Source organism: Pantherophis guttatus, chromosome 3, assembly GCF_059756535.1.
Source record: "Pantherophis guttatus breed Tessera chromosome 3, ASM5975653v1, whole genome shotgun sequence".
Classification (NCBI taxonomy): Eukaryota; Metazoa; Chordata; class Lepidosauria; order Squamata; family Colubridae; genus Pantherophis; species Pantherophis guttatus.
In genome coordinates, this window is record NC_142065.1 from 116,395,277 (window position 1) to 116,420,933 (window position 25,657).

The 25,657-nt window shown below is 41.9% G+C and overlaps 2 protein-coding genes across 9 annotated transcripts in view; one reads left to right on the forward strand and one right to left on the reverse strand.

Annotated features, from left to right (window-relative positions):
* LOC117660687 (E3 ubiquitin-protein ligase MARCHF8-like) overlaps positions 1-25,657 on the forward strand; it is a 78,626-nt gene that overhangs the window by 34,315 nt on the left and 18,654 nt on the right. For 6 of the 8 annotated variants that reach the window (XM_034408824.3, XM_034408826.3, XM_034408822.3 and 3 more), the window contains exon 6: positions 13,181-13,328. In XM_034408824.3, the coding sequence (XP_034264715.1) occupies positions 13,181-13,328 (148 nt within the window). Of the gene's footprint in view, positions 1-13,180; positions 13,329-15,505; positions 16,422-20,342; positions 20,562-25,657 lie in introns of those variants that run through there. The other 2 variants (XM_087891205.1, XM_034408829.3) reach the window with 2 other exon arrangements.
* Positions 8,338-10,564, reverse strand: LOC148114787 (uncharacterized). Its single transcript, XM_087891204.1, has one exon. The coding sequence runs from the start codon at positions 10,502-10,504 to the stop codon at positions 9,257-9,259; it is 1,248 nt and encodes a 415-aa protein (XP_087747330.1). The 5' UTR covers positions 10,505-10,564; the 3' UTR covers positions 8,338-9,256.

Here is a 25,657-nt window from a genome sequence, read left to right on the forward strand (position 1 = left end):
GCATGGGTTCATTGAATCGGCAAGACCCAAGGTGATTGCCCCTGTCCTGTTCTGGGAGAAGGACGGCTTGTTACGTTTATGTGTAGATTATAGGAATTTAAATGCTATTTGCAAGGAAAATCTTTATCCCCTACCCTTAATGAAGGACATGCTGGCCCATCTGACGAAGGGGAGATTTTTTTCTAAACTAGACTTGTGGGAGACTTATTACTGGATCAGGATCCGAGAAGGGGAAAAATGGAAAACAACGTTTAATTGTCCACTTGGATGTTTTCAGTTCAAGGTTTTGCCATTTGGACTCCAAAGAGCTCCCACCGTTTTCATGCAGCTAATTAACAAGGTGCTGCAGGGACACTTGTATAAGGGAGTTTTGGTTTATCTTGATGATATCTTGATTTATATTGAAACTAACACACAACATGTTAAATTGGTGCAGGAGGTTTTGAAGAAATTAAGGGCAGCTAAGTTGTTTGCCAAACTCTCCAAATGTTATTTTCACCAAGATAGATTACCTAGGATGCAGAATCTCTCACCATGGGGTGGAAATGGACTCCACAGAAGTCAGAGCAATCCTCGAGTGGGAAATCCCCCGAACTCGCAAACAATTGCAGAGCTTCCTGGGGTTCACTAACTTTTATAGGCAGTTTATCCCCTCTTTTGCCCAAATAGCATTGCCAATTACAAATCTGTTAAAAACCAAGGGGGTAGATAAACCAAAACATAGCCAACCACTGAATCGGACTATATACTGCCAAGCAGCATTTGAAAAACTGAAAAAACTATTCAGCTGAATCTGTATTAAAACACCCAGTCCCAGAAAAACCATTTGTAATGCAGGCTGATGCCAGCGATGTGGCAGTTGGTGCTGTTTTACTCCAAGAGAATGAAGAAGGCAAATTACAACCATGTGCATACACCTTTAGGAAGTTAACTGAAACTGAACAGAGATGGGCAATATGGGAAAAGGAGTTGCAGTTAGGTGGGCACTCCTAACTTGGAGACATTTCTTAGAAGGAAGTAAAATGCCTTTCCAAGTATGGACTGACCACAAGAATTTGGAAGCACTCAAAATCCCACAGAAAACATCTCCAAAACAAGTCCGGTGGGCACAGTACTTCCAACGGTTTAATTTCACTTTGAAGTATTTACCGGGAGGGAAAAACTTTTTGGCAGATGCCTCATCCAGACTACCACAATACAACAGTGTCAAGGTGGAAGTAATTAAGCCCATGATCCCAACCTTCCAATTAGCAGCTAAGGTCGTTACACCCTCTCAGGTGAAGAACGACCCTTCCATTTTAGACAATGCCACTACCACAGATTTCAAAAAAGCCTTAGAAATGGATGAGTTGGTTGAGTGCCAATAAACATACTTGCATAATAAAAGAGGGGTTAACTTGGGTGGGAAATAAGCTATATGTCCAGCTAGGAAAAGGCTGAGAACTATAACCGCTGGGTGAGATCATCTGACGATATGGGGTGAGATATCAGCAATACGCTGATGATACCCAGCTGTATATCTCTACCCCGTGTCAATTCAGTGATACAGTGGATGTGATGTGCCGGTGCCTGGAGGCTGTGAGGGTCTGGATGGGAGTCAACAGGTTCAGACTTAACCCAGACAAGACCGAGTGGCTGTGGGTACTGCCTCCTAAAGACTATGTTGCTTGTCCATCCTTGGTTCTGGGGGGGGAGAAATTGTCCCCCTCAGAACGGGCTCGCAATTTGGGTGTCGTCCTAGACTCACAGCTAAGATTAGAGCAACCTCTGACAGCTGTGGCTAGGGGGACCTTTGCACAGTTCGCCTGGTGCACCAATTGCGACCCTACTTGGATCAGGAGGCACTCCTCACAGTCACTCATGCCCTTATCACCTCACGGTTAGATTATTGCAACGCGCTCTACATGGGGCTACCCTTGAAAAGTGTTCGGAGACTGCAGCTGGTCCAGAACGCAGCCGCACGAGCTGTGGGTGCACCTAGATACACCCACATTACACCAATTCTCCGCGAGCTGCACTGGCTCCCTATTGGTCTCCGGGCACAATTCAAGGTGTTGGTTATTACCTTTAAAGCCCTACATGGCTCAGGGCCAAGTTATCTTCGAGACCGCCTTCTACCGCATAGCTCCCAGCGACCGGTAAGATCCCACAGAGTTGGTCTCCCCCGGGTCCCATCAGCTAAACAATGCTGGCTGGCGGGCCGTGGGGGAGGGCCTTCTCTGTGGCTGCCCCAGCTCTCTGGAACCAGTTACTTCCTGAGGTCCGGACCATCCCCACCCTACTGGCCTTCTGAAAAGCTGTGAAGACCTGGCTTTTCTGGCAGGCCTGGGGCGATTGGTGTGAATGCGTTCTAAGGTTTTTAATGTTTTTTAATCTTTTAAATATTTTTAGAATGGTTTTTTTTTAAATGTATTGTGAGCTGCCCTGAGTCTCTGGAGCGGGGCAGCATATAAATTTAATAATAAATAAATAAATAAATAAATAAATAAATAAATTTAATAAATAAATATACAAGCTTGCCATGACTCCAAATTAGCTGATCACTTTGGTTTTGTAAAAATATTACATTTTTTTTAAAAAAATTTGATTTATATGCCGCCCTTCTCCGGAGACTCAGGGCGGCTTACAATGCGTTAAGCAATAGCCTTCATACTTTTGTATATTTATACAAAGTCAACTTATTGCCCCCACAAACTGGGTCCTCATTTAACCTACCTTAGAAAGGATGGAAGGCTGAGTCAACCTTGAGCCTGGTAAGATTCGAACCTGCAGAAATTGCAGGCAGCTGTGTTAATTACAGGGTGCATTAAACCACTGTACTACCAAGGCTTCATTTACTGAAACGGCAATTCTGGTGGCCCTTATTAAAAAAAGGACATAGAAAGTTATGTAGCAAACTGCCCAATTTGCGCTGCCGCTAAATGCAGGCAGGGGAAAACCCCTGGTCTACTGCACCTGGTGGCCGACCCTTCAGGACCATGGTGAGAGTTATCCATAGATTTCATTGTTGAATTGCCTGAGAGTTCTGGAAATACAGTGATCTGGGTTGTCACAGATCTTTTCTCAAAACAGGCTCATTTCATCCCATGCCAAAAGATACCTACAGCTAAAGCCTTGGCTAAACTGTTTTTGGTCCACATTTACTGCTTGCATGGGACCCCACAGCGTATTATTTCGTACAGGGGGGTCCAATTCACGTCCAAGTTCTGGAAAGCATTTTGGAATCTACTTGAGAGCGAGCAGGGACTTAGTTCTAGTCATCATCCACACACGAATGAGACCACGGAATGAACGAACTCAGTTCTGGAACAATATCTGCAGTGTTTTATTAATTACCAGCAGGACAACTGGACCGAAATACTGCCTTTTGCAAAAGTAGCCTATAATAAAGCAGTTCACACTGGCACAGGTTTTACCCCTTTCAGAGTGGCCACAGGGCAAAAATTTAATGCTATGCCTGAGTTACCCTCACATAAACCAGATATACCCTCCTTGAAACAGTGGATCATTTGGCCAGTGGTCCACAAAGCCTTGAATGAAGCCAAGGCTGCCTATAAAGCACAAGCAGACAAAGAAACTGAACCTAAACCTTATAAAGTGGGGAAGAAAGTTTACCTTTCCACCAAGTTTCTAAAATCTTTGCAGCAGTCTAAAAAGTTGGGTCCTAAATATATTGGGCCTTTTCCCATCATTCATCTTATTAACACTGTCACGGTGGAATTACAACTCCCTAAGTCATTACGGCAAGTCCACCCCGTTTTCCATTGTAGCTTATTGAAGCCTGAAGTCACCTCTGATCTTCGTCCGGCTATTACCCCTGTTCTGCCATCTATTATGGTAGAGGGTGAACAACATTTTGAGGTTCAGGAAATTCTTGACTCTAGGAAATTCCACGGGACCACTCAGTACCTGGTGGCTTGGAAACACCTCCCCTTCTCACACAATGAATGAGTTCACAAAAAACATGTGCATGCCCCTAAATTAGTACGTATATTTCATCAATTGTACCCTGACAAATTTAGTTGATTTTATGTTTCCTTTGTCTCCCCTTCCCTATTTTGTTTTCTTTCAGGTGGACTTCCTGTTTTTTGGGGGGGTGGGGTTGGCATGTCAGCTCCCAGATATTTATTTTTTAAAAAAATTGTTTTTATAATGCAATTTATTTATTAATTTATTTATAATGCAATTTATATGCTGCCCTATCTCCAAGGACTCAGGATGGCTCACAATGGTGAAGATGCACAGTTCCTCATTAAAAGACAATATAAAATTAAAATTCCAATTTAAAACAATTTAAAATTCATTAAGAACCCCCCCCCCCATCAGTCCAGGCTGCGGAACAACCAGGTCTTCAAATCGCGGCAGAACGAGCGAAGGTCAGGGGCCATCCGGAGCTCCAAAGGAAGTTGGTTCCAGAGGGTGGGTGTGCCCACAGAGAAAGCTCTCCCTCTGGGGGTCGCCAGCTGACACTGTCTGGCCGACGGCACCCTGAGGAGGCTCTGTCTGTGGGAACGCACCGGGCAATTGGGAATTGTCACTGGCTGCAGGGGGTCCGACAAATATCCCGGGCCTAGGCCATGAAGGGCTTTGTAGGTAATAACCAGCACTTTAAACCTCACCCGAAGGGCAACCGGTAACCAATGCAAGTCGCGCAGGAGGGGTGTAACATGGGAGTGTCGGGATGCTCCCATCACAACCCGCACGGCTGCATTCTGCACCAGCTGAAGCCTTCGAGTGGTTTTCAAGGGCAGCCCTAGGTAGAGAGCGTTGCAGTAGTCAAGACGGGAGGTGACCAGCGCATGAGTAACGGTGCGTAGGGCATCTTGGTCCAAGTAAGGGCGCAACTGGCGCACAAGGCAGACCTGGGCAAATGCCCCCATGGTCACGGTCGTTACATGATCTTCCAGAGACAACCGTGAATCCAGGAGGACACCCAAGTTGCGAGCCCTATCCATAGGGGGTAACACCTCACCCCCGATGGTCAATGATGGAATATCTCTTTTTTTTTTATTGAAAAGTTTTATAAAAGATACAAACATTTTCTCCCCCCCACCCCTCCCCCCTCCCACCCCCCTTGCCCACCCATCCACCCTTTCCCTCTCCCCCTTCCCCCTACCCCCCTCCCTAGACTTCCCAGAACAAGCACAGGGTATAGCATTCACAAACATAAAACTAAAATATGCTAACAATTTGTTGACTTCAAATTCTCCCTAGGTCTTTAACTCCTTATAATTCGAAACACTATAAACATAAACTAAAAAATTAAGAATGTTTCATTCATAAGCTATATGAAACTTCTTAGTCTGATATTTGTTTTGAATATAGTCAATCCATCTTTTCCATTCCGATATATATCTTTCGTTTGAGTGGTCTTTGAGGTATGATGAAATTTTTGCCATCTCTGCCAGAGGCGCGACTTTTAATGTCCATTCCTCAATAGTAGGTGGATCTTCCTTCTTCCAATACTGTGCCACCAGTAACCTGGCTGCTGTTATTAAATTTAAAACCAACTTAGTCTCTATTACAGTACAATCCGTAACTATTCCCAACAAAAAAAACTGTGGTGTAAATTAAATTTTTTTCTTTAAAATATTTTGAATAATCCACCATATTTTTATCCAAAAAGCCTTAATTTTTTTACATGTCCACCATATATGAAAATACGTAGCATCTTCACTCACATCGCCAACATTTAGGTTGTAAATTTGGATACATACAGGCTAGTGTTTTTGGATCTAAATGCCATCTATAAAACATTTTATAAAAGTTCTCTCTTAAATTTTTGGTTTTGTGTAAATCTTACATTTCTAACCCATATCTTTTCCCATGTTTCCATCATTATTGATTCTCCTATATTTTGTGCCCACTTTATCATACAATCCTTGACTAGCTCTGTTTCTGAATCTATTTCCACTAATGCATTGTACAACCTTTTTATATGCATTTGACTTTTGTCTCTTATTTGTTTTATCAAATTCTCATCCTGTTGCAAAATACCAGGTTTTTGATCTTCTCTCCATCTGGCCTGCAGCTGTCCATATTGAAACCAAGTTCTAATTATTCCTTCCTCTCTTAATTGTTCCATAGATTTTAATTGTAATCTCACTCCTTCTTTATAGAGGAGTTCCTTGTATGTAATCCTATCTTGTTTCTGCTCCACATTTATATTCTCTATCGCGTGTCTGGGTACTGTCCATATTGGTAACTTATCGTTTAATTTGTATTGATACTTTTTCTAGACACGCAATAAAGCATTCCTAAATATATGACTTTTAAAAGTCTTACCTACTTTCTTATCATACAATAAATAAGCATGCCAGCCGTAGACCAGACCATATCCTTCAATATTTAATATCCTTTCCTCCGTTAAATTTATCCAGTCAGTAACTGCTGAGAGGGCAGCGGCTTCGTAATACAATCTTAAATTGGGCATTTTAAGACCTCTTTCTCGTGTATCTTGCATTATCTTTTGATTTACTCGCGGTTTCTTCCCTGCCCAAACAAACTTATTTATGCCCTTCTGCCATTCCTTCAAGTTTTCATCTTTTTTAAGTATAGGTATCATTTTATGAATGATAAACAACAATGGCGGAACAATAAACCCTGTTGTTCTGCCAGGCTGGGCTATCAACATAACAATTTTAAATTGGGTTTTAAATTCCTGGGGTTTTAAATTGAGCCGAATTCATTTAATAATTTTAAATTATTTTAACTGATGTTGTCTTGTGTTTTTAATAGGCTGTACACCGCCCTGAGTCCTTTGGGAGAAGGGCGGTATAGAAATAAAATTATTCTTATTCTTATTCTTATTTGAAAAAGAAATAAAAACCTTGGTAAAACATTCATTTTTACTGCAGCTATCCTTCCCAGCAAAGACAGTTATAATTTTCTCCAGTTTTCCATCTCTTTCTGTATTTTTTGCCACAACGGTTCATAATTATGCTGATATAGTTTCATATTTGTAGTCATAATATAGACCCCTAAATATTTAACCTTCTTTACTATTTCAAATCCTGTTAGCCTTTCTATCTCTTCTCTTTGGCTTCTAGTCATATTTTTAGCTATTATCTTTGTTTTGGCTGTATTTATTTTAAAACCAGATACTTGTCCATATAGATTAATTATATCCATCAAGGCTGTAATCGATTGTGCTGGTTGGGCTAGGGTAACAACCAGGTCATCCGCAAATGCTCGTAGCTTATACTCATACTGTCTAATTTTAATTCCCTTTATTGTATCTGTCCCATGTATTTTACTCAGTAAGATTTCCAGCGTCAAAATAAACAATAATGGAGACAAGGGACAACCTTGCCTTGTTCCTTTTTCTATATTAAAAATATCTGTTAAACCACCATTAATTATTATTTGCGCTGTTTGTTTCTGATATATTGCCTTAATAGATTGTATAAAATATTCTCCAAGTTGCATCCTTTCTGTTAATTTCAATAAAAAATGCCAATTCAATCTATCAAAGGCTTTCTCAGTGTCCAAAAATACTAGCACTGCGGGGACCTGGTTGTTCCTCCCCAAATACTCTAGTAAGTTGACAATTTGCCTTACATTGCTTTTCATTTGTCTACCATTTATAAAACCAGTTTGATCATGGTGAATCATTTGCTGCATAACTGTCATTAATCTATTTGCTAATATTTTAGCAAAAATCTTGTAATCTGTATTTAAAAGTGAAATTGGCCTATAGTTTTTTGGATCTGTATGATCTTGACCCTCTTTTGGGATCAAAGAAATAAAAGCTGTCTTCCAAGTTGGAGGTACCTCTCCTCCCTGTTGTATATTGTTAAATAATTCCTTTAGTGGTTCCACCATTTCCTCCTGTAAACTTTTATAATAAACAGCTGTCAAACCGTCCGTCCCAGGAGCTTTACCCACTTTCAACTGCTTAATTGCAAACAGAATTTCCTCGGAAGTTATCAATTGATTTAAACTATTCCTCTGCTCTTTTGAAGTCGTATAAATGTTCTCTTTTTGCAAATATCTATCTATATCTGTGTCTTGAATTTTATCACCAGTATACAGCTTTGAGTAGAACTCTAAAAAAGATTTTTTAATCAATTCTTGTTCATAAACCTCTTTACCCTTGTATTTTATTTTCTCTATAGTCCTTGATTTCTGCTTTTTCCTTAACAAATATGCTAACCACCTGCCAGGTTTATTAGCATTACAAAAAGTATTATGTTTAGCATATTTTAAATTAGTTGCCACTTGATCTGCTATTAACATATTAAATTGACCTTTCAGTAAATTAATTACCTCTTTAATTTTCGTATCTGTTTGATTAACTATCAAAGCTCTTTCTTGTTTTTTAATCTCTTCTTCTAATTCCTTTCTTTTTCCCCGTTTCTTTCTATATTTATTATTCAAATATATCAAAATACCTCGCATATATGCTTTACTTGCATCCCACACCATTTCCATAGATGTACCCTTTTGCATATTCATAACAAAAAATTCTTTCATAATTTTTTTACACTCTTTTACATTTTCTTCATATCTAAACAAATTATCATTTAACCTCCAGGACCTCCTAAGCCCCTTTCCATACTCCAGTTCCATCCAGACTGGACTATGGTCTGTCAATGTTCTCGAACAAATCTTCGTACTCTTCACCCTAGAAAAGAGGTCGTTAGTAATTAGTATAAAATCAATCCTTGAAAAGGATTGATGTCTATCCGAAAAGAAAGTAAAGTCTTTTTCTTCTGGGTTTCTTTCACGCCAAATATCCCTCAACTCCCAATCATCCATCATCTCCAAAAACGATTTGGGCAATCTTGCTCTTGTTAAAACATTTTGCTTAGGTCCCTTCTTGTCCTTTTTAACATCTAAAATACCATTCCAATCACCCAGTAGGATACAAGTTTTGTATCCCCATTGTGTCAACTTTGAGTGTAAAAGATTATAAAACTTTTCTTGTTGTTGGTTCGGGGCATATACTCCAACTAAAAGTAATTTTTCTCCTTTTATTAAAAGTTCAATTGCTAAAAATCTTCCTTGATCATCTGCTTCAATTAATTTGGTAATTAAGTCTCTCTTCAAATATATAACTATACCGTTTTTCTTTTCTGGTGCTGCCGCTACATAATGTGTTCCTAGTCTTGTGTTTGTTAAATATTTTTGATCTTGTATCCTAATATGAGTCTCTTGTAAACAAATTACATCATTTTTAAATTGTTTAAGATAATGAAATATTTTTCTCCTCTTCTGTGGAGAATTCAAACCATTGACATTCCAAGTTAGAAATCTAGTTCCCATCTTTGGGCCTCTGAAGCATTTGGAGCATTCGCTGATGATCTTGCCTCATTTGACCTTTAGGTCTGGCTCCTCCCACTGCTTCTGTTTTTGTAGTTCCTTGAGTTGCCATCTGGAGTTGTTGCAGTCTTAATTCTTCCTTACGTTTAGCTGTTGCTGCTCTGGTCTGTCTTTGATCCTTTGGTTCTTCTGATATATCAATTAATTCCAAATCTTGAACAGCAATCTGAATTTGTAGCAAATCTTCTTGACTGGTCGAGGCTCCCCCCTGAACTATTGTCATCAGCTCTTCTCTTTCTCCTTCCATTACTTCCTTCTTTCTTTTAACTTCTGGTGATTTTGGTGGTCCAGCCTTTAACACATTGGCATAAAAATCTCTTGCTTTCCATACTGTATTAAGCCGATATCTCTCACCCGAATAGTTCACCACTAGGCCGGCTGGCACTTCCCATCTATACTGTATTTGGCGTTTTCTCAGTTCATCCACCAGAAAAGCATACTCCCTTCTGGCTCTCAACATTTTGGGGGGGATTTCTTTCATTGTCTTCACCTCCTGGCCTTCCACTTGAAGCTTATTTTTAAAGGTAGCCTGTAAAATTTCATTGCGTAGTCTCCTTGTGGTAAAATATATTACAATGTCTCTTGGTAAATTTTTCTGTCTAGCCACCCACGAATTGACACGATATATCTTGTCAATCTGCCAGCCTAACTCCACTTTCTGCTCCCCCAACATCTGTGCCAATGCCTCTGACATCATCTCTTTCAAATTCTCTTGTTTGTTCTCCTTCACCCCTCTTATTCTTAGAGCAAATTCCATATCTCTGTATTGAATCACTGTTACATCAGCTTCAGCCCTTTCAATTTTATTCTGAGTCTCTCCTAATTTATTATCCAAAATTTCTGTAGATTGCTTAATTTCTTCAACTTTATCATCCAAAATTTCAATGTGACCTGCCAAACCTTTAAATGCCAGTATTATATCATCCTTAATTTCCTGATTCCGAACTGCAATCTCATCTGGAACAGACTGTATTTTTTCATTAGTTTCATTAATTTTTTGATTAATCACAGTAGCAATTTTATCCTGTGTAGCTTTTAGGGCTTCTTGTATCATTTCAAACGTTAAAATCTGTGGATCTGTTGGGGGAACAGAGGCTTGCATTCTAGAAGTGTGGGCTGGAGAGCTTCCGGCACTCCCAGTTCCTTTAATAGGAACAGTCTTTACAGGTTTTGAGGCCATTTTTCAGTTTAAGTTAATTTTTGTATTTTAATCAGAAGCCAAAAAGAAGAGTTCAACAAAGTCAAAAATTTTCCCAGTCTTAAATTAGTGTCTTAAAATCCTCCTTCTCTCAGTACAAAAGTTCTTTCAAGCAAGAGGCTACCAGCGAAACGAAACTTTCCTTTAACTTTCACTTTCCACGCCCTTTCAAGCCTCAATCGCCATCTTGTTACAAATTTGCTAAGTTGTTATTTCCAAAGGAGGTAAGAAACATTGGAGTTAAGTTTAGATACTTGCAGTCTGACTTCTCCTGGCTTGTTCTGCCTGTAGCAATTTAGGATGTTGGAAATCCCTTCATTTGTTATTGGCAGAATTGGTCGCGGCGTCTTGCTCCGCTAAATAGCAGAGTTGTCCCAGGTCCGGAGCAGATTGACAGGCTTCTAGGGAGCTCTCACCCTTCGCGCCCCAGAACTTTTCCTAGGGCACTTGGGGAGCTCTACCTTCACCTGTCGGCTCTTCTCTCTCCCCTTTGCCCGGGAAGAAAGTTTCCAAGCCGCCAGACAGCTGTTTTTCGGCTATTCTGGCGGCTTTTATGATGCCGGGGATCGGGAGCTCATGGAAGAGCGTCTGCGACACGCGCGGAGCCAACCGGAATATCTCGATCAGACCAAGATGCCAGTACCCACAGCCACTCAGTCTTGGCGGGGTTGAGTCGGAGCCTGTTCCTCCCCATCCAGGTCCGTACCGCTTCCAGGCAGCGGGACATCACATCAAGGGCATCACTGGGCTGGTTTGGGGTGCATATAAAAAGCTGGGTATCATCAGCGTACTGATGATACCGCACCCCAAAACCACGGATGATCTTCCCAAGCGGCCTCATATAGATGTTGAACAAGAGAGGTGAGAGGACCGACTCTTGGGGCACCCCACAAGTGAGGAACCTCATAGGTGACCTCTGCCCCCCATTTTATTGAATTTTTACAATTAAACAATCATTATTCAACTCTTGTGCATGACTGTGACCATTTACATATCATCACACTAGTATTCATCTATACTCTATATATTTTTATTAAATCTACATTCTATTGTTTTCCTTTTTTTCTATTTTCGATCCAATTATACCATTTCTCCCATATTACGTAAAAATCCGAGTCCATCAATCCTTTCAATTCAAGTGTCATTTGGTCCATCTTGGCACAATCCAATATCTTTCTAATTATTAAATCTTCAGAGGGTATATTTGAGCTTCTCCAACATTGCGCAAAGGCCAATCTTGCTGCAGTTATCATGTGTAGAATAATATATGTTGGGGGTTTTTTCGTATTATCTTTTCATTATTCCTAGAACAGTATTCTATCTGGAAGCCTTTTACTTCTTGTATCCAACTATGTATTTTCATCCAATATTTTTTTGTTTCGGAGCATAACCACCATGTATGAAAGAAGGTATCTTGCTTTTGTCCACATTTCCAAAAATTGGGATTTAAATTTGGATATATTTTTGCCAATCTAGAAGGTGCCAAATACCAACGGTAAAGCATTTTATATTGATTTTCTTTATATTTTGCCGACCTAGTTAGTTTATAATTTGTATTCCCAATCCTCTAATTCAATATTGTGCCCAACATTTTTTGCCCAGGCTATCATAGTTCCCTTTACTATGTCTTCGGCTCTATCAAATTCTAGTAAATAGTTATAAATTTTGGTTATTAATTTTTCATCCGGGCCAATCAATATTTTATCCAGTTGTTGTGGCTGCATTTCAATTCCATATTAATCTTTATCTTTTGAATATCGTGATATTGATTGCAAATATGGCCACCAGTCTATTTTTATTCCCTGTTCTTCCAATTCTTGCCTATTTTTTTAAATTTCCCTGCCTGTCCAGAATTTAATTGTATTTGGCCATTTTGCTTATATCTAAGGTATTGGGATGAATCATTGCTTCCATCGTTGAGACCCAGCTAGGAATTTTCATATAATGTTTTTTCTTAATTTCTTGCCATACTTGCATTAGAGCTTCTCATATTTTATGTTGAAAAAAATATAAATGAGATTTATTCTCTCTGTCCCATAAGAAGGCATGCCATCCAGGTCCCAGATATTTCTACAGGGATGCTTGCATCTTGGGGGGAGTAAGGGGGGAAGAATGGAGTGGTCTGTATATGAAGTTTCTGTTTCTGTTTCTTGCATTACTGTATTAATCTTTATATGAAGTCTCTGTTTCTATTTCCCTGCAATGATGTAGTGTGGGAGGGGTTTGGTTAGCATTGTTTTAAATAGCTGGTTTTAAATGAGAAGTTTCAGTTCTTGCCTAGATCTCTTGTTATCACAAACCTTCCAATAAAAGCTCCTTTTGGAACCATTGCAGTTTCAAGAGTCCTGCTTTCTTGGGAAGATCGGAGAGGCAAGACCTTATAATCAGCGTCTTTTAAATCTTTGAAGAAATGCAAATGACAGGCATTATGACAGAGAACGCATGCTACCAGAGTGCCCTCAGATGCCGTTGGTTGATGAAGGACTTAACATAATACAGAACAGTGTATCATATCCATATGTAAGCTGTGTGTGCTTGCTTGATCATCTGCCATCAGGGTCAAATTCAATAAAATAAAGGTTTCTGACTAGACAGCAAATATCACTTTATTCTTTGACAACAAAACTGAACACTTCTATTTTCTGGATTTCTTCTTAGTGGGAGAAACTGCAGATGACAGGCAGTGAGCAAAGAAAGATCATATGCTCTGTAACTTTCCATATCATTGCTATCACTTGTGTGGTGTGGTCACTCTATGTCCTCATAGACCGGACTGCTGAAGAAATTAAACATGGAGAATCCACGGGTATGTTACTTTATTTTCTTTCTAACAAAAGGGGATGCTTGCATCATGACAAATTGCCCAAAATCAGGGAAACATTTTTTACATGTTATGCTTGCTTTTATCAAAATTGCTTTATGTGGATTATATGGTATTCCTTTAATGAAAATGATGTATCTCTGTTTTTTCTTGCTGTTACTATTTTTATTTTGCCACTTGGTTCTTTCGTTTTGAAATTATGTAATATTACTTTCAGTGCTAATTATCAAACTACAGTAGGACTTGCTCTTCTCCCCCTTTGCCATGGCAATTTGGACACACACTGAATTTACTCAACTTTGGAGCAGATTAAGACAGATTAAGGAACAGCAGATCATAAGAGAATGTTCACCAATACTTTCAGTTCTATTGACAAAAAATAGTACTGTGTTTCTACAAAAAGAATGCCGGGTCTTATTTTCTTTTGACCCCCGGAAAAACAGCCAGGCCTTCTTTTTGGAGGGTTCTAATTATTGACTCACCTCGCAGTGGTAGCACCAACAGCCCTGCCCAGCAGGAGCCCGCTGCTGGCCCACTTCTTCTGCAGCCGCTTGCCACCACTTGCACGTATTGCCCCGGCCTCTGTTTCACCTTCAGATCCCTGCCGGAAAGCATCCGCAGCTGATAACAGAGCTCCGGATCGATCTGGAGCTCTGTTATCGACTGCAGATACCTTCTGAAAAGCTCTCTGCAGCCGATAATAAGAGCTCTGGACTGATCTGGAGCTCTGTTATCAGCTGCAGATAACAGATGCCAACAGGCATCTGAAGGCAAAACCGAGGCCAGGGCGATGGGTGCAAGTGGTGGCAAGCGGCTGCAGAAAAAGGCGAGGCAGGGTGTGCGAGGCCTGGTAAGTAGGGCAGCTCCACCACCTCTCATCTCCACCCTAGCTTATTTTTTACCTGTGTACCTCACCCCACCCCCTGCATCTGGGGCTAATTTTGTAGGTGGGGCTTAATTTGATCACATGCACTCAAAAACGTGATAGTGCTGCTTTTCAGGGTGTGTCATCTTTTTGGAGAAACACGGCAGTTACAAGCTATTTTGTCACATAATTTGTCACTAAGTCTGAAGTTGCTTGATTAACGTAGTATGGTTTGGTATGGTATATTCTCTTCCTCAGTGAGAAAGGCTAATTCTTCCTCTCACCATTCAGACTGAACCTTTTTCTTCCCACTCAACTAATAATTTGGAAGAAGAGAAAAACCTAAAGCTACAGCACACGTGCCCCCAAAATAGTAAAAAGATCCCATCCCTCTTGTTCTCTGCATAGTTGTTTTCTGACTCATGTGGCAATTAAAGGCCAAGTTATTTCTCAGGACTTGAGTATGTTTACCTCAAAAAGAATCCAACAGTTAAGTCTGATTTTCTGATCAGACATGCAAAATCTGTGCCAAAATATGAGGGGATGGCAGGGAAAATGTTTTTTGCAGCTTCTATTATTGGTGTAAAACATACATATCTGGATAAAGTTTAATTGGAGCTGTCCAACTTAATCTAGTCTGTGGGCCACTTTGCCTACTTATAAGATTGGCACTTGGATTTAAACTTACTGTTTGATCACCGCGGTTCAGAGTCAGAAACAAAGCATAAAATTATCTGCATTATAAGGAGTAATAAGCAAAAATAAAAGGAAAGGAAAAGATAAAAAGGAAAGGAAGGAAAATAAGGGGGGTTGGCAGAGATCCCTTGAGAGATTTTGTCTGTTATCATGTACTCTGCTCTGAAGATAACTGAATATTATTGAGATCTGTCTCCAGGGGGAATGGGATGACTGACAGCAGCCAGGTGGGCATGGCCATATGAGTGCCACTAGGTGGGCATGGGTGGGTGTGACCAGGTCAATGTGAAGGATTAGATGCAGCCGGCTCAGTGCAGCTGACTTGGGGTGGCTGACTTGGGGCGGCTGGGTGGGCATGGCCAGGTGGACGCAAACATTTGGGTGTGACCAGGGGATTGCCTGTTGGGCATGGCCAGGTGGACTCAGAACAAGTCGCCCAGGGCAACTTGAGCCAACTCAGCACCCCGCCAGAACAAAAATCACCCAAAGATGTGCTTGCAAACATGAAGTACGGACACTGCAAAATTTGAAAGGCAAAGGGTGGATTCCCCCCTCCCCCACCAATTAGGTAAAACCCTTCCTTTTTCTTTCTGCTTCCCAGGTTCCTCTACTAAGTTTGGCTGGCAAGGGAGAGGCTCAAGTACATCGTCACATACTGTGCATAGTTTGTCACATACTGTGCATAGACAATGAAATCTGGTAACATAAAATGTGGCTAAAGCCATCAGCAAATAGCCTTAAAAGGGGCTAGCCAACTTCATCTAAGCTAGGTTTTGTTTATCTATATTTGTTAGTAAGGATGGTTAAAAATTCAGCCATCCAGCCACTGGAAAGGCAAATTGGGATGGCCTTCTCATAGATATCAAGTTCTCACTTTATTGATCAATTAGAATAGAGCTGGAAGGGATCTTGGAGGTCTTCTAGTCTAAACCCCTGCTCCAGCAGGAGACCCTATAATATCAATTATATTATCCTATAGTGTCAAACTGGCGGCTTGCAGGCCGGATGCATCACACACAGGCCACGCCTACCTCGGCTCCACAAAGGCAAAAGAGTCATGATACATCACGTGATGTGATTGAGTTTGGCACCCGTGCCCTATACCATTTAAGACAAGTGACTGTCCATGCAGGATAACACAAGGCTTGGGTTATCACTGTAGTTTTTCATATTCTTATGATTTATGTTCTTATGCTACTCTTGCTTGTAATTGTGGCAGGATGGCCAGATAAGGATCTCTTGCCTGATAGGTCCAAAGGAATGATGTGCATACCCATAAACAAAAGAGACATTTGCCTAGTTTATGGTCAGGTAGATTAAAAACAGGGAAATCAGGATACTACATTTAGTTGGGATTTTTTATGACCTTTTTGCCTTAACTGTGGGAAACACCGATAAGGAAGACATAGACCAATAAAGTCTGGAAATCAAAGAAAACAAACTGGTACATGTTCTATGCACTGTATTTCCCAACACTACATGTGCAGGGCAAGAGAAATAAATGGCTGGAATAAGAACTAGGAAAAAATGTTTGGCTTTTATTAAATGCATCGTGGTAATCTAAAAATTTAGTACCCGGATAAAGCATAACACATGGTATATAACTGTAAAAGTAGTTTGCCTCATATTCCAAAAAGAATATCAGAATGTAGAGATGGACAGTGGTATCCAAAATCAAATTGTCGGGGTATTTTTTTTGGGTGGGGGAAGAGGCACAGCAAGAATTATGTCAAACTGTACTGAAAATATAAAACATCCACCCTCCCCTCCTGTTTATTCCCTCCTTCTCATTTTCCATCCTCCCCTTCCCCATTTGTGTGGATTTGACCAATGGGGAATGATGAATCCCTTTTCTGATTCAGTGAGATTTCTGCAAATTGATGTACTTTATGAGAATTTATAACTCTAAAGAAATGTAGAAGTTACATCCAGCACTCATCATCCTGATATACTCCATGTTGTGAATCAACTTAGCAGAGGAACTTCTCCTGGGAAGCAGAAAGAAAAAGGGAGTGTTTTACCAAATTGGGGGGAGGGGGGGGAATCTACCCTTTGCCTTTCAAATTTTGCAGCTTCCCTACTTCCTATTTGCCAGCACGATTTTTGTTCACTTGGCCATACCCGCACGGTCGTGTCCACCAGGCTATGCCCACCCAGCCGCACCAACTCAGCCTCCAAGAGTCATCTGCGCTGAGCCGGCTGTACCTAATTCTTCACATCAACATGGCCATGCCCACCCATCCACGCCTACCTGGTGGCACTCAGATAGCCATGCCCACTGAGCAACGCCTACCTGGCGGCAGTGAGTCATCATATACGCTCTCCAGGGATAAGTGGAGTGATATACTCACCACAGTAATAGCTTTACCTTAGCTTCCTGATCTCATTGTAAAGATGTTGTTGGATTTTGTGAAACAGTGGACTTTGGTCTCCAAGCCTAGGGGTATAATTTGGAATGGCTTCAGAATTCATACCCTGAAAGATAACCAGAACTTTTCACAATAGTATTGGATTCAACCCATATAGAGGGGAGGACACGGTGAGCCTAATTCGAACAAATGTCATGTGATTTGAAAGGGGAACATCTTAATCAAGATACAAGAAAGATGCAGAAATGTACAGATTTTACAAAGAACCTTCAGAATTAGATCAGATATTTTTAGGGAGGGCTGACAAATAAAAAAAAAATATAGTTATCTATTGAATTTCAAAATGGAAGAAGATCAAGTAAAAGAAACTATGATAGTATGGTCCAAAAATTTTGGATATATTATAGAATTAGATAAATGGCAAAAATTCTGGGAAAGAAACTATAAATTGACCATGTCAACAGCTTACAAAGAAAATATTTACAATTTTTTTTTTAAAAAAAGTTTTTTTATTTTTTAGACAAATAAACATTTAATACATCAGTCATTCCTTCCATGTGACATCTCGGTGTTGTCTCCAAAAATTCTTCTTTTTGTTGTTTCTTCTGTCTTCATTCTTGCCCATTCTTGTACAATATTCTAATCGTAGCACTTTTTATACATAACTATTAATTTAGTTATTTGTATCTCTTTTCTAACCAATGGTAAAATTGATTCCATATCTTAAAGTATTCTGACTCTTCTCTTTTTTTAATCATCAAAGTCAATCTATTCATTTCTGCACAGTCTAATTTTTTTTAAATTCTTCTTTCAAAGATATTTTCTCTGCTTTCCAGTTTTGTGCATAAACAATCCTTGCAGCTGTTATTACATGTATAATCAAGTAAATATTTTCTTTACTAACTTTTTCAGGGAGGATACCCAGTAATATGAACCTGGTAACTGGTGACATTTCCAACATTTGGCTGATTTATCTTTAAACATTTTTGCCAGTTTCTCACGTGGCATGTGCCATCTATAAAACATTTTATATTGATTTTCCTTATATGCAGTGGACATTGTTAATTTATAATTCCTTTCCCATAATTGTTGCCATTTCTCTAGGTCAATTGAATATCCAAAATTCTTTGCCCAGGCTATCATTGTTTCCTTTACTTGCTCCTCCTCCAATTCAATACCAAGTAAGAATGTCAGGTTCCAAACAGAAGGAAATAAAAGGAGACAAACCTGGATGGCTGCTACCTTAGTTTAATCACTTCCTGGCATTCACTAACAATCGCAGATGAAAATCTTGTTAGGGCTACTGCCCTGTGCTTCCCACCACCATTTATCCATTAGTTATCACCACCCACCCAATCACGCGCGTGATTAAACTAAGGTAGCAGCCATCCAGGTTTGTCTCCTTTTATTTCCTTCTGTTTGGAATCTGACAGACATGTACCCAGGAGTACATGGGCCAACGGCCCAACCTCCCGGCTGACCAACCAGCCCAGCAAGGCCCTGTATATATGGGCAGGTGGGACCCGCCGCCTTTAGGAGCGTCATTTGATGGCAGCCCCGGATCTGTATAGAGACCATGCGTCCAGTTCAGTGGCCTCTTGGAACCAAGCTGTCAATGTGGAGCCAGGCCCCGGCATGCACAAGCTTGACGTAAGGTCTTATCTAGGCCCACCTTGAAATGGTGTACAACCAGTCTCTCAGGCCACCCCTGCGCTTTACCAGCCAGCCTTCTCAATTCCCTGATGTACTCTGCCACAGGCCTCCTCCTCTGTTTTATCTTCAGTAGATCTCCCTCAGCCTGTTGTGCTCCAGTACAGTCTTCAAACCTCTCCTGGAGGCCAGATAGAAACAGGCCTAAATCACCCAACTCAGCCGCATGGTCTCTATATAGATCCGCCACCAAGTCTGTCGCCTCCCCTTCCATGACTGTTGTTATTGCAATAATCATGTCCCACTGGGAGGTGTACAGTCTGCCGTAGCAGTCAAAGTGATTGAGGACCTGGCCTAGAAACAAAGGCACCTTCTCAGGGCTGCCATCAAATGACACTCGCAAAGGCGGCGGGTCCCACCTGCCCATATATACAGGGCCTTGATGGGCTGGTTGGTCAGCTGGGAGGTAGGGCAGTTGGCCCATGTATTCCTGTACCCCTGGCACTTGCGGTTCATATTGATGTCCTGTCAGCCCAGCATCCTCTGGGACGGGTTTTCGTGGGACTCCTAAAGCCCCTGGGAGGTCATATGGCCTGCCCTTCCCAGGCACCCTGGATCGAAGCGGAGGACCTTCTATTCCTTGGGTCCTAGGCAAAGGAGGCAGTCCCACTCCTGGCCTCTGCCACACATTAACTCGGGTCGGTTCTCGGAACCCAGCCATTCTCCTGTGCGCTGCTTGGAGAGTCCAAGCATGGGTTAATTCAGTCTGACTTGTCATCACTGAGTTGGAATTTCTTTGGCCACGCCTTCCTTTTCCAGCCAAGCCTCAGTTTTTCCAACTCAGTCTGACAGGAAAGACTTGTTTGAGTTGGCTCTTCAATTTAAATTATATTAAATTAGGAAAATTAGCTATTTTTCAAAGAATAAATTGGTTAAATACAAAAAAAAAAAAAAAAAGAGCCTCTTGGAAATTGGCTTGGTGTGACTGAAAAACAGAGCGCAGAGCGTGAGTCAGTGCTGTGCACTCTGCGAGGCAGCAATAAGATCGCTGCGGCGGTGGCCATTGCCACGTGGAATTGGATTGCAGCAAGGATCGTCAGGCAGACATCGTTGGCCTCAGGGAGGACCGAGGCTTCGGATTTCCTCCCTTATTGCTGCTGGAGAGCCGTGGATCGCAGGGAGAGAGCGCGCTGACCGTGCGGCCAATAGCTGCCATTTTGCTGGCGGTGGCCATTTTGTTGGGGCATACAATGCAGCAAAATATTTACAATTGAAGCAGCTGGGCGAAAATTGGAAGAGATCTGCATTTCGGAAGCCTGAGCATCTACTTATCACACAAGTAAACCGTATTGTCGGTTTTGTAAACATTTTGTGGCCTTTGGAGACAGTGTTACAGGCCTTACGCCCTTTAATTCCTAGGGTGCTCAGATTATTGCTGCTGCTGCCTAATATTATTTGCAAACAAATCGTTTTGCCGGTTTGGCGTAATTAGAGCCTTGAACTGCGCAGTGAGTACATTTTTTCAGTTTGTCTTACAATTGTTTTTCTGAATCTAACATTGTGTGTTAGTTATGGCAAATAGCAGTGATTGTGAGGGGTCTTCACCATTTCAGCCTCAAGCTGAATGTTCTATTCTTAAAAAACCAAAATTAAGATCTAGTAAGCCTTCTACTAGCACCCAAGCCAAACATTCTAAATCAGCGGTTCTCAACCTGGGGGTCGCGATCCCTTTGGGGGTCGAATGGCCATTTCACAGGGGTCGCCAAAGCCCTCTCTCGCCCCCCCCCATGCCTTCACTCACCCTCACTCTCTGCTCTGTTGGATCGCCGGCTGTTCGCTTACCCTGCCCACTCCCAATCTATTGCTGCCTCCTGAGTCCCAGCTGATGGCTAGAGGAAAAAAAACTGTTTAAATTTTTGCTGCGGGGCTTCAAAGGGCCGCCCTATAGCCAGTGGTGGGATTCTGCCAGTTCTAGGAGATTCAGCCCAACCGTTTGTTAAATTGCTGACTTGCCCCGCCCCTCCGCACCACTATTTATTGCCAATAAATAGTGGTGGGCGAGGGGTGGGCGAGCCAGCAATTTAACAAAAGGTTTGGTGTTTTTTTGTAATTTTATTGGCCCGCGGAGCTTCAGCATTGGCTAATTAGCCCTTGATTAGATCGGCTCCCGACTCTCAGCTGATTTGGTCTCAGCTGTTTTGCGGAGGGCTCTGCTGCTTCCTTGCAAAAAATCCTGGAGCAGATTTTTCCCCCCCTAGCTATACTGAAAAACGAAACTGAAAGTAAAGCAGGCTGTTGGCTTTGCTGTTGCTGCAACATTGGAAAATTAGGCAGGCAGATTTCTTTTTCCTCAACAAAAAAGGTAGGTGCAAACAATGGGAAATTTAGGGAAAAAGAGGAGAGTTCAAGATTTTAAAACACAAAAGAAAAAAAGCTCTATTTAACTAGGGAATTGTAATAATTGAGATACTATTAATTGTATATTGTGTTGAAAGCAGAAATGGTTAAGTTGTGGTTTGGAGGAATATATGGGGGAAATTATTTGGTTTATTATTATTGGTAAATATAATTAACTGATTTGTAAGAAATTGGATTGCATGGAAATAATTGGAATATTCATGTTCATATTGATTAATATACAAAAAAGGTAGTTATATAACTAATTGATTTATATTAAAATGTTGAATTTATATTAAACAACTGTAATATTACATAATTAACCAATGTGAGGATGGATATAAAAATAGATGACAATGCGAAGGGGTATAATATAGAATAGAAGGGAAAAATTGAATTTGATTAAGATTAGAGATGAGGATGAAGGGTAATATTGGTTTTTTACAAAAATAGATGAGGAATAAATATGGCAAAAAGGAAATATAGAAATTGTAAATTTAATTGAAATGACTAAACACTGTTTAAATTTGTGAACCGGCCAAATACTCTGTTCAAAGAAAATACATTGTATGTTTGTATGTGTGTTTCTAATTATTGTTATTTATTCATATTTATTTATTTATTTGTTTATTTATTTATTTATTATTTCTATTTCTATACCACCCTTCTCCCGAAGGACCCAGGGCGGTGTACAGCCTATTTAAAAACACAGAAACAAAACAACAATTAAAATTTAAAATCATTAAATAATTAGGCTCCAATTAAAATCCCAGAAATTTAAAATACCCCAATTTAAAACGTTATGTTAATAGCCCGGCCTGGCGGAACAACAGGGTTTTCAGAGCGCAGCGAAACACCCGGAGGTCGGAGATCTTACGTATTTCCGGGGGCAGTTCATTCCACAGGGCTGGGGCTCCCACAGAGAAGGCCCTCCCCCTGGGTGTCGCCAGCCGACATAACTTGGCCGATGGCACCCTGAGGAGACCCTCTCTGTGGGAGCGGACTGGTCGGTGGGAGGCTATTGGTGGCAGAAGTCGGTCTCGAAGGTACCCGGGTCCTATGCCATGGAGCGCTTTAAAGGTGGTAACCAACACCTTGAATCACACCCGGAAGGCCACTGGGAGCCAGTGCAGCTCGCGCAGGAGGGGTGTCACGTGGGCGCAACGAGTTGCACCCATAACCACCCGCGCGGCCGCATTCTGGACCAGTTGGAGCCTCCGAATGCTCTTCAAGGGGAGCCCCATGTAGAGAGCATTACAGTAGTCCAACCGGGAGGTGACAAGGGCATGAGTGACCGTGCGCAAGGCGTCCCGATCCAGAAAGGGCTGCAACTGGCGAATCAGGCGAACCTGATAAAAGGCCCTCCTGGCCACGGCCGTCATGTGCTCTTCTAAAGACAGCCGTGCGTCCAGGAGGACACCCAGATTGCGAGCCCTCTCTGTGGGGGGCAAAGATTCACCCCCAATAGTCAGCGATGGCACCTGCTGACTATATCGGGGCGCCGGAAGCCACAGCCACTCGGTCTTGGAGGGGTTGAGTCTGAGCCTGTTCCTCCCATCCAGGCCCGCACGGCCTCCAGGCAGCGGGACATCACATCAAGGGCATCGTTGGGGTGGTCTGGAGTGGAGATGTACAGCTGCGTATCGTCAGCGTACAGATGACACTTCACCCCAAAACCACGGATGATCTCACCCAGCGGCTTCACATAAATGTTGAACAGGAGAGGCGAGAGGACCGACCCTTGCAGCACTCCCCATGCGAGATGCCTCGAGGTCGACCTCTGTCCTCCTGCCAACACAAACTGCGAGCGGTCGGAGAGGAAGGAGGAGAACCACCGCAAAACGGTGCCCCCTATTCCTAACCCCCTCAACCGCTGCAGCATGATACCATGGTCGATGGTATCAAAAGCCGCTGAGAGGTCTAATAGGACTAGGACAGAGGAACAACCCCTGTCCCGAGCCCTCCAGAGATCATCCACCAACGCGACCAATGCTGTTTCTGTGCTGTACCCCTGCCTGAAGCCCGACTGGTACTTGATATTTGTTTTCTTTTATTCTTTAAAGTTTAACTTCATTCTTATCTTAATATCTTTATATTTGTTTGGGGTTGGCTTTCTTCCCTTTCATCTTTTTTATTATACAGCAATTTTTCTCCTCAAACCTACCACCTCTCTCTTTTCTTCCCTTCTTACTTTCTCTTCCTCCCCCTCTTCTTCTCCTCCCTACTTCCTCTTCCTTTCTCCTTCTTCTCCTCTCTTCTTCCCTCTCTTACCCTCACTCCTAATCTAATTTCCTTTCCCTTCCTTCATCCCTCTCTATTGCTGTATCCTTTTATGCATATGGACTACTCAGAGGGCTGAAAAAGTTATTTTTGACTGTTCCTCGCACTTTTGACTACTCCTCGCACTTACGACTGTCCTCACATTTTACGTTTTTCCCCTATCTTGTCACCATGGTGAAGAGAAGCAGTTGTGAAATGAGTGACACGGTTGTTAAGAATGCTACAATGGGCATAAATGATGACCAGTCATAAGTGCGAAGACCGGTCAAAAGTGTGAGGACCTGTCAGAAATGACTTTTTTCAGCCCTCTGGGTAGTCCTTTTGTGCATATGGACTACTCAGAGGGCTGAAAAAGTTATTTTTGACTGGTCCTCGCACTTTTGACCAGTCCTCAAACTTACGACTGTCCTCACATTTTACGTTTTTGCCCTATCTTGTCACCATGGTGAAGAGAAGCAGTTGTGAAATGAGTGACATGGTTGTTAAGAATGCTGCACGGGCATAAATGTGAGGATGGTCCTAAGTGTGAGGACCAGTCAAAAGTGCGAGGACCTGTCAGAAATGACTTTTTTCAGCCCTCTGAGTAGTCCTTTTGTGCACATGGACTACTCAGAGGGCTGAAAAAGTTATTTTTGACTGGTCCTTGCACTTTTGACCAGATCTCGAATTTACGACTATCCTCACATTTTACGTTTTTTGCCCTATCTTATCACCATGGTGAAAAGAAGCAGTTGTGAAATGAGTGACATGGTTGTTAAGAATGCTGCACGGGCATAAATGTGAGGATGGTCATAAGTGTGAGGACCGGTCAAAAGTGCGAGGACCTGTCAGAAATGACTTTTTTCGGCCCTCTGAATAGTCCCTATACACATAGCCATGGCCATCCGGTCACATGACCAGCTAGCCACGCCCACCCAGTCACATGACCTCCAAGCCACGCCCACAAAATAAGCCACGCCCACAGAATCGGTAGTAAAAAAACTTAGAACCCACCCCTGGTTGGGGGTCACCACAACATGAAGAACTGTATTAAAGGGTCGTGGCATTAGGATGGTTGAGAACCACTGTTCTAAATCTTCATCTGCAGCAGCTGAAAAGGATGCCCTGAGAAGACAAAAAGCCTTAGAGAAACATTTTGCAAAAGCCCAGAAACAGGCTGCAGCTCCTAAATCCCCTGAAGTTTCTAGGGATCAGTGTGAGCCGACTAATGCCTTATCTGCAGATTTACAGACACAGGAGGTACAGGAGGATCATCCTAATTGGTCTCCCACTATACCTCAGGAGTCACATGGATTTCATGCAGTCCCCTATCAGGAAGGCTTTGCCTTAGCCACAGCTCAGCCTTCTTCTGATTCTTCTCAGGTGCCTGGCAGGAAGCGTTCAGCGCCATCTGCCACCTTTACGCCCACAGCAGCGGTGCTTCGCCCTCTGGAGCCAGCACAAAAAGGTTTATCCTCAGAATTACGTTATGCCATTGTGCAAACCATTACCCAGGGCATTGATGAGGCGCTGGCACAAACGGGATTGTTGGCTCCCTTATATCCAGGCCCTTCAAGACCGGATTCTATGCATCAACATGCACATAGGCATAGGGACTATAGGGAAGACTCATGTCATGATTCTCCATCTCTTCGCAGTGAGGCTTCACTGGAAGGAGAGGAGGAATTGGGCGAATTTGAAATGTCTGGTGATGAGGGACTTTGCCAGGATACACTGGCTTGTTCCGTCCTCATCTTTTTAAGACATTATTGCTTAAAGTTAAAATGACTGCTAATATGGGTCAGAGGGACAGATCTACTGCAGATCCTAAGGACTCTCAGGATCTTTCTGCCAGTCTCTTTACAGAGCAGGTTTCTACTCAGGAAGTTATTCCCTATCCAAAATTTGTTGTAGATGTAATTCAAAGACAATGGGAACATCCTGTCTCTATTCCAGTGCCTAGTGGCATGGATAAAAAGATGTACACAGTGGAAAAGGAGCTTGAGGAGCTCCTCCAAATTCCCACAGTGGATTCTCCCTTGGCTAATTTGGCTTCTGCTGCCATTCTTCCTTCTGAT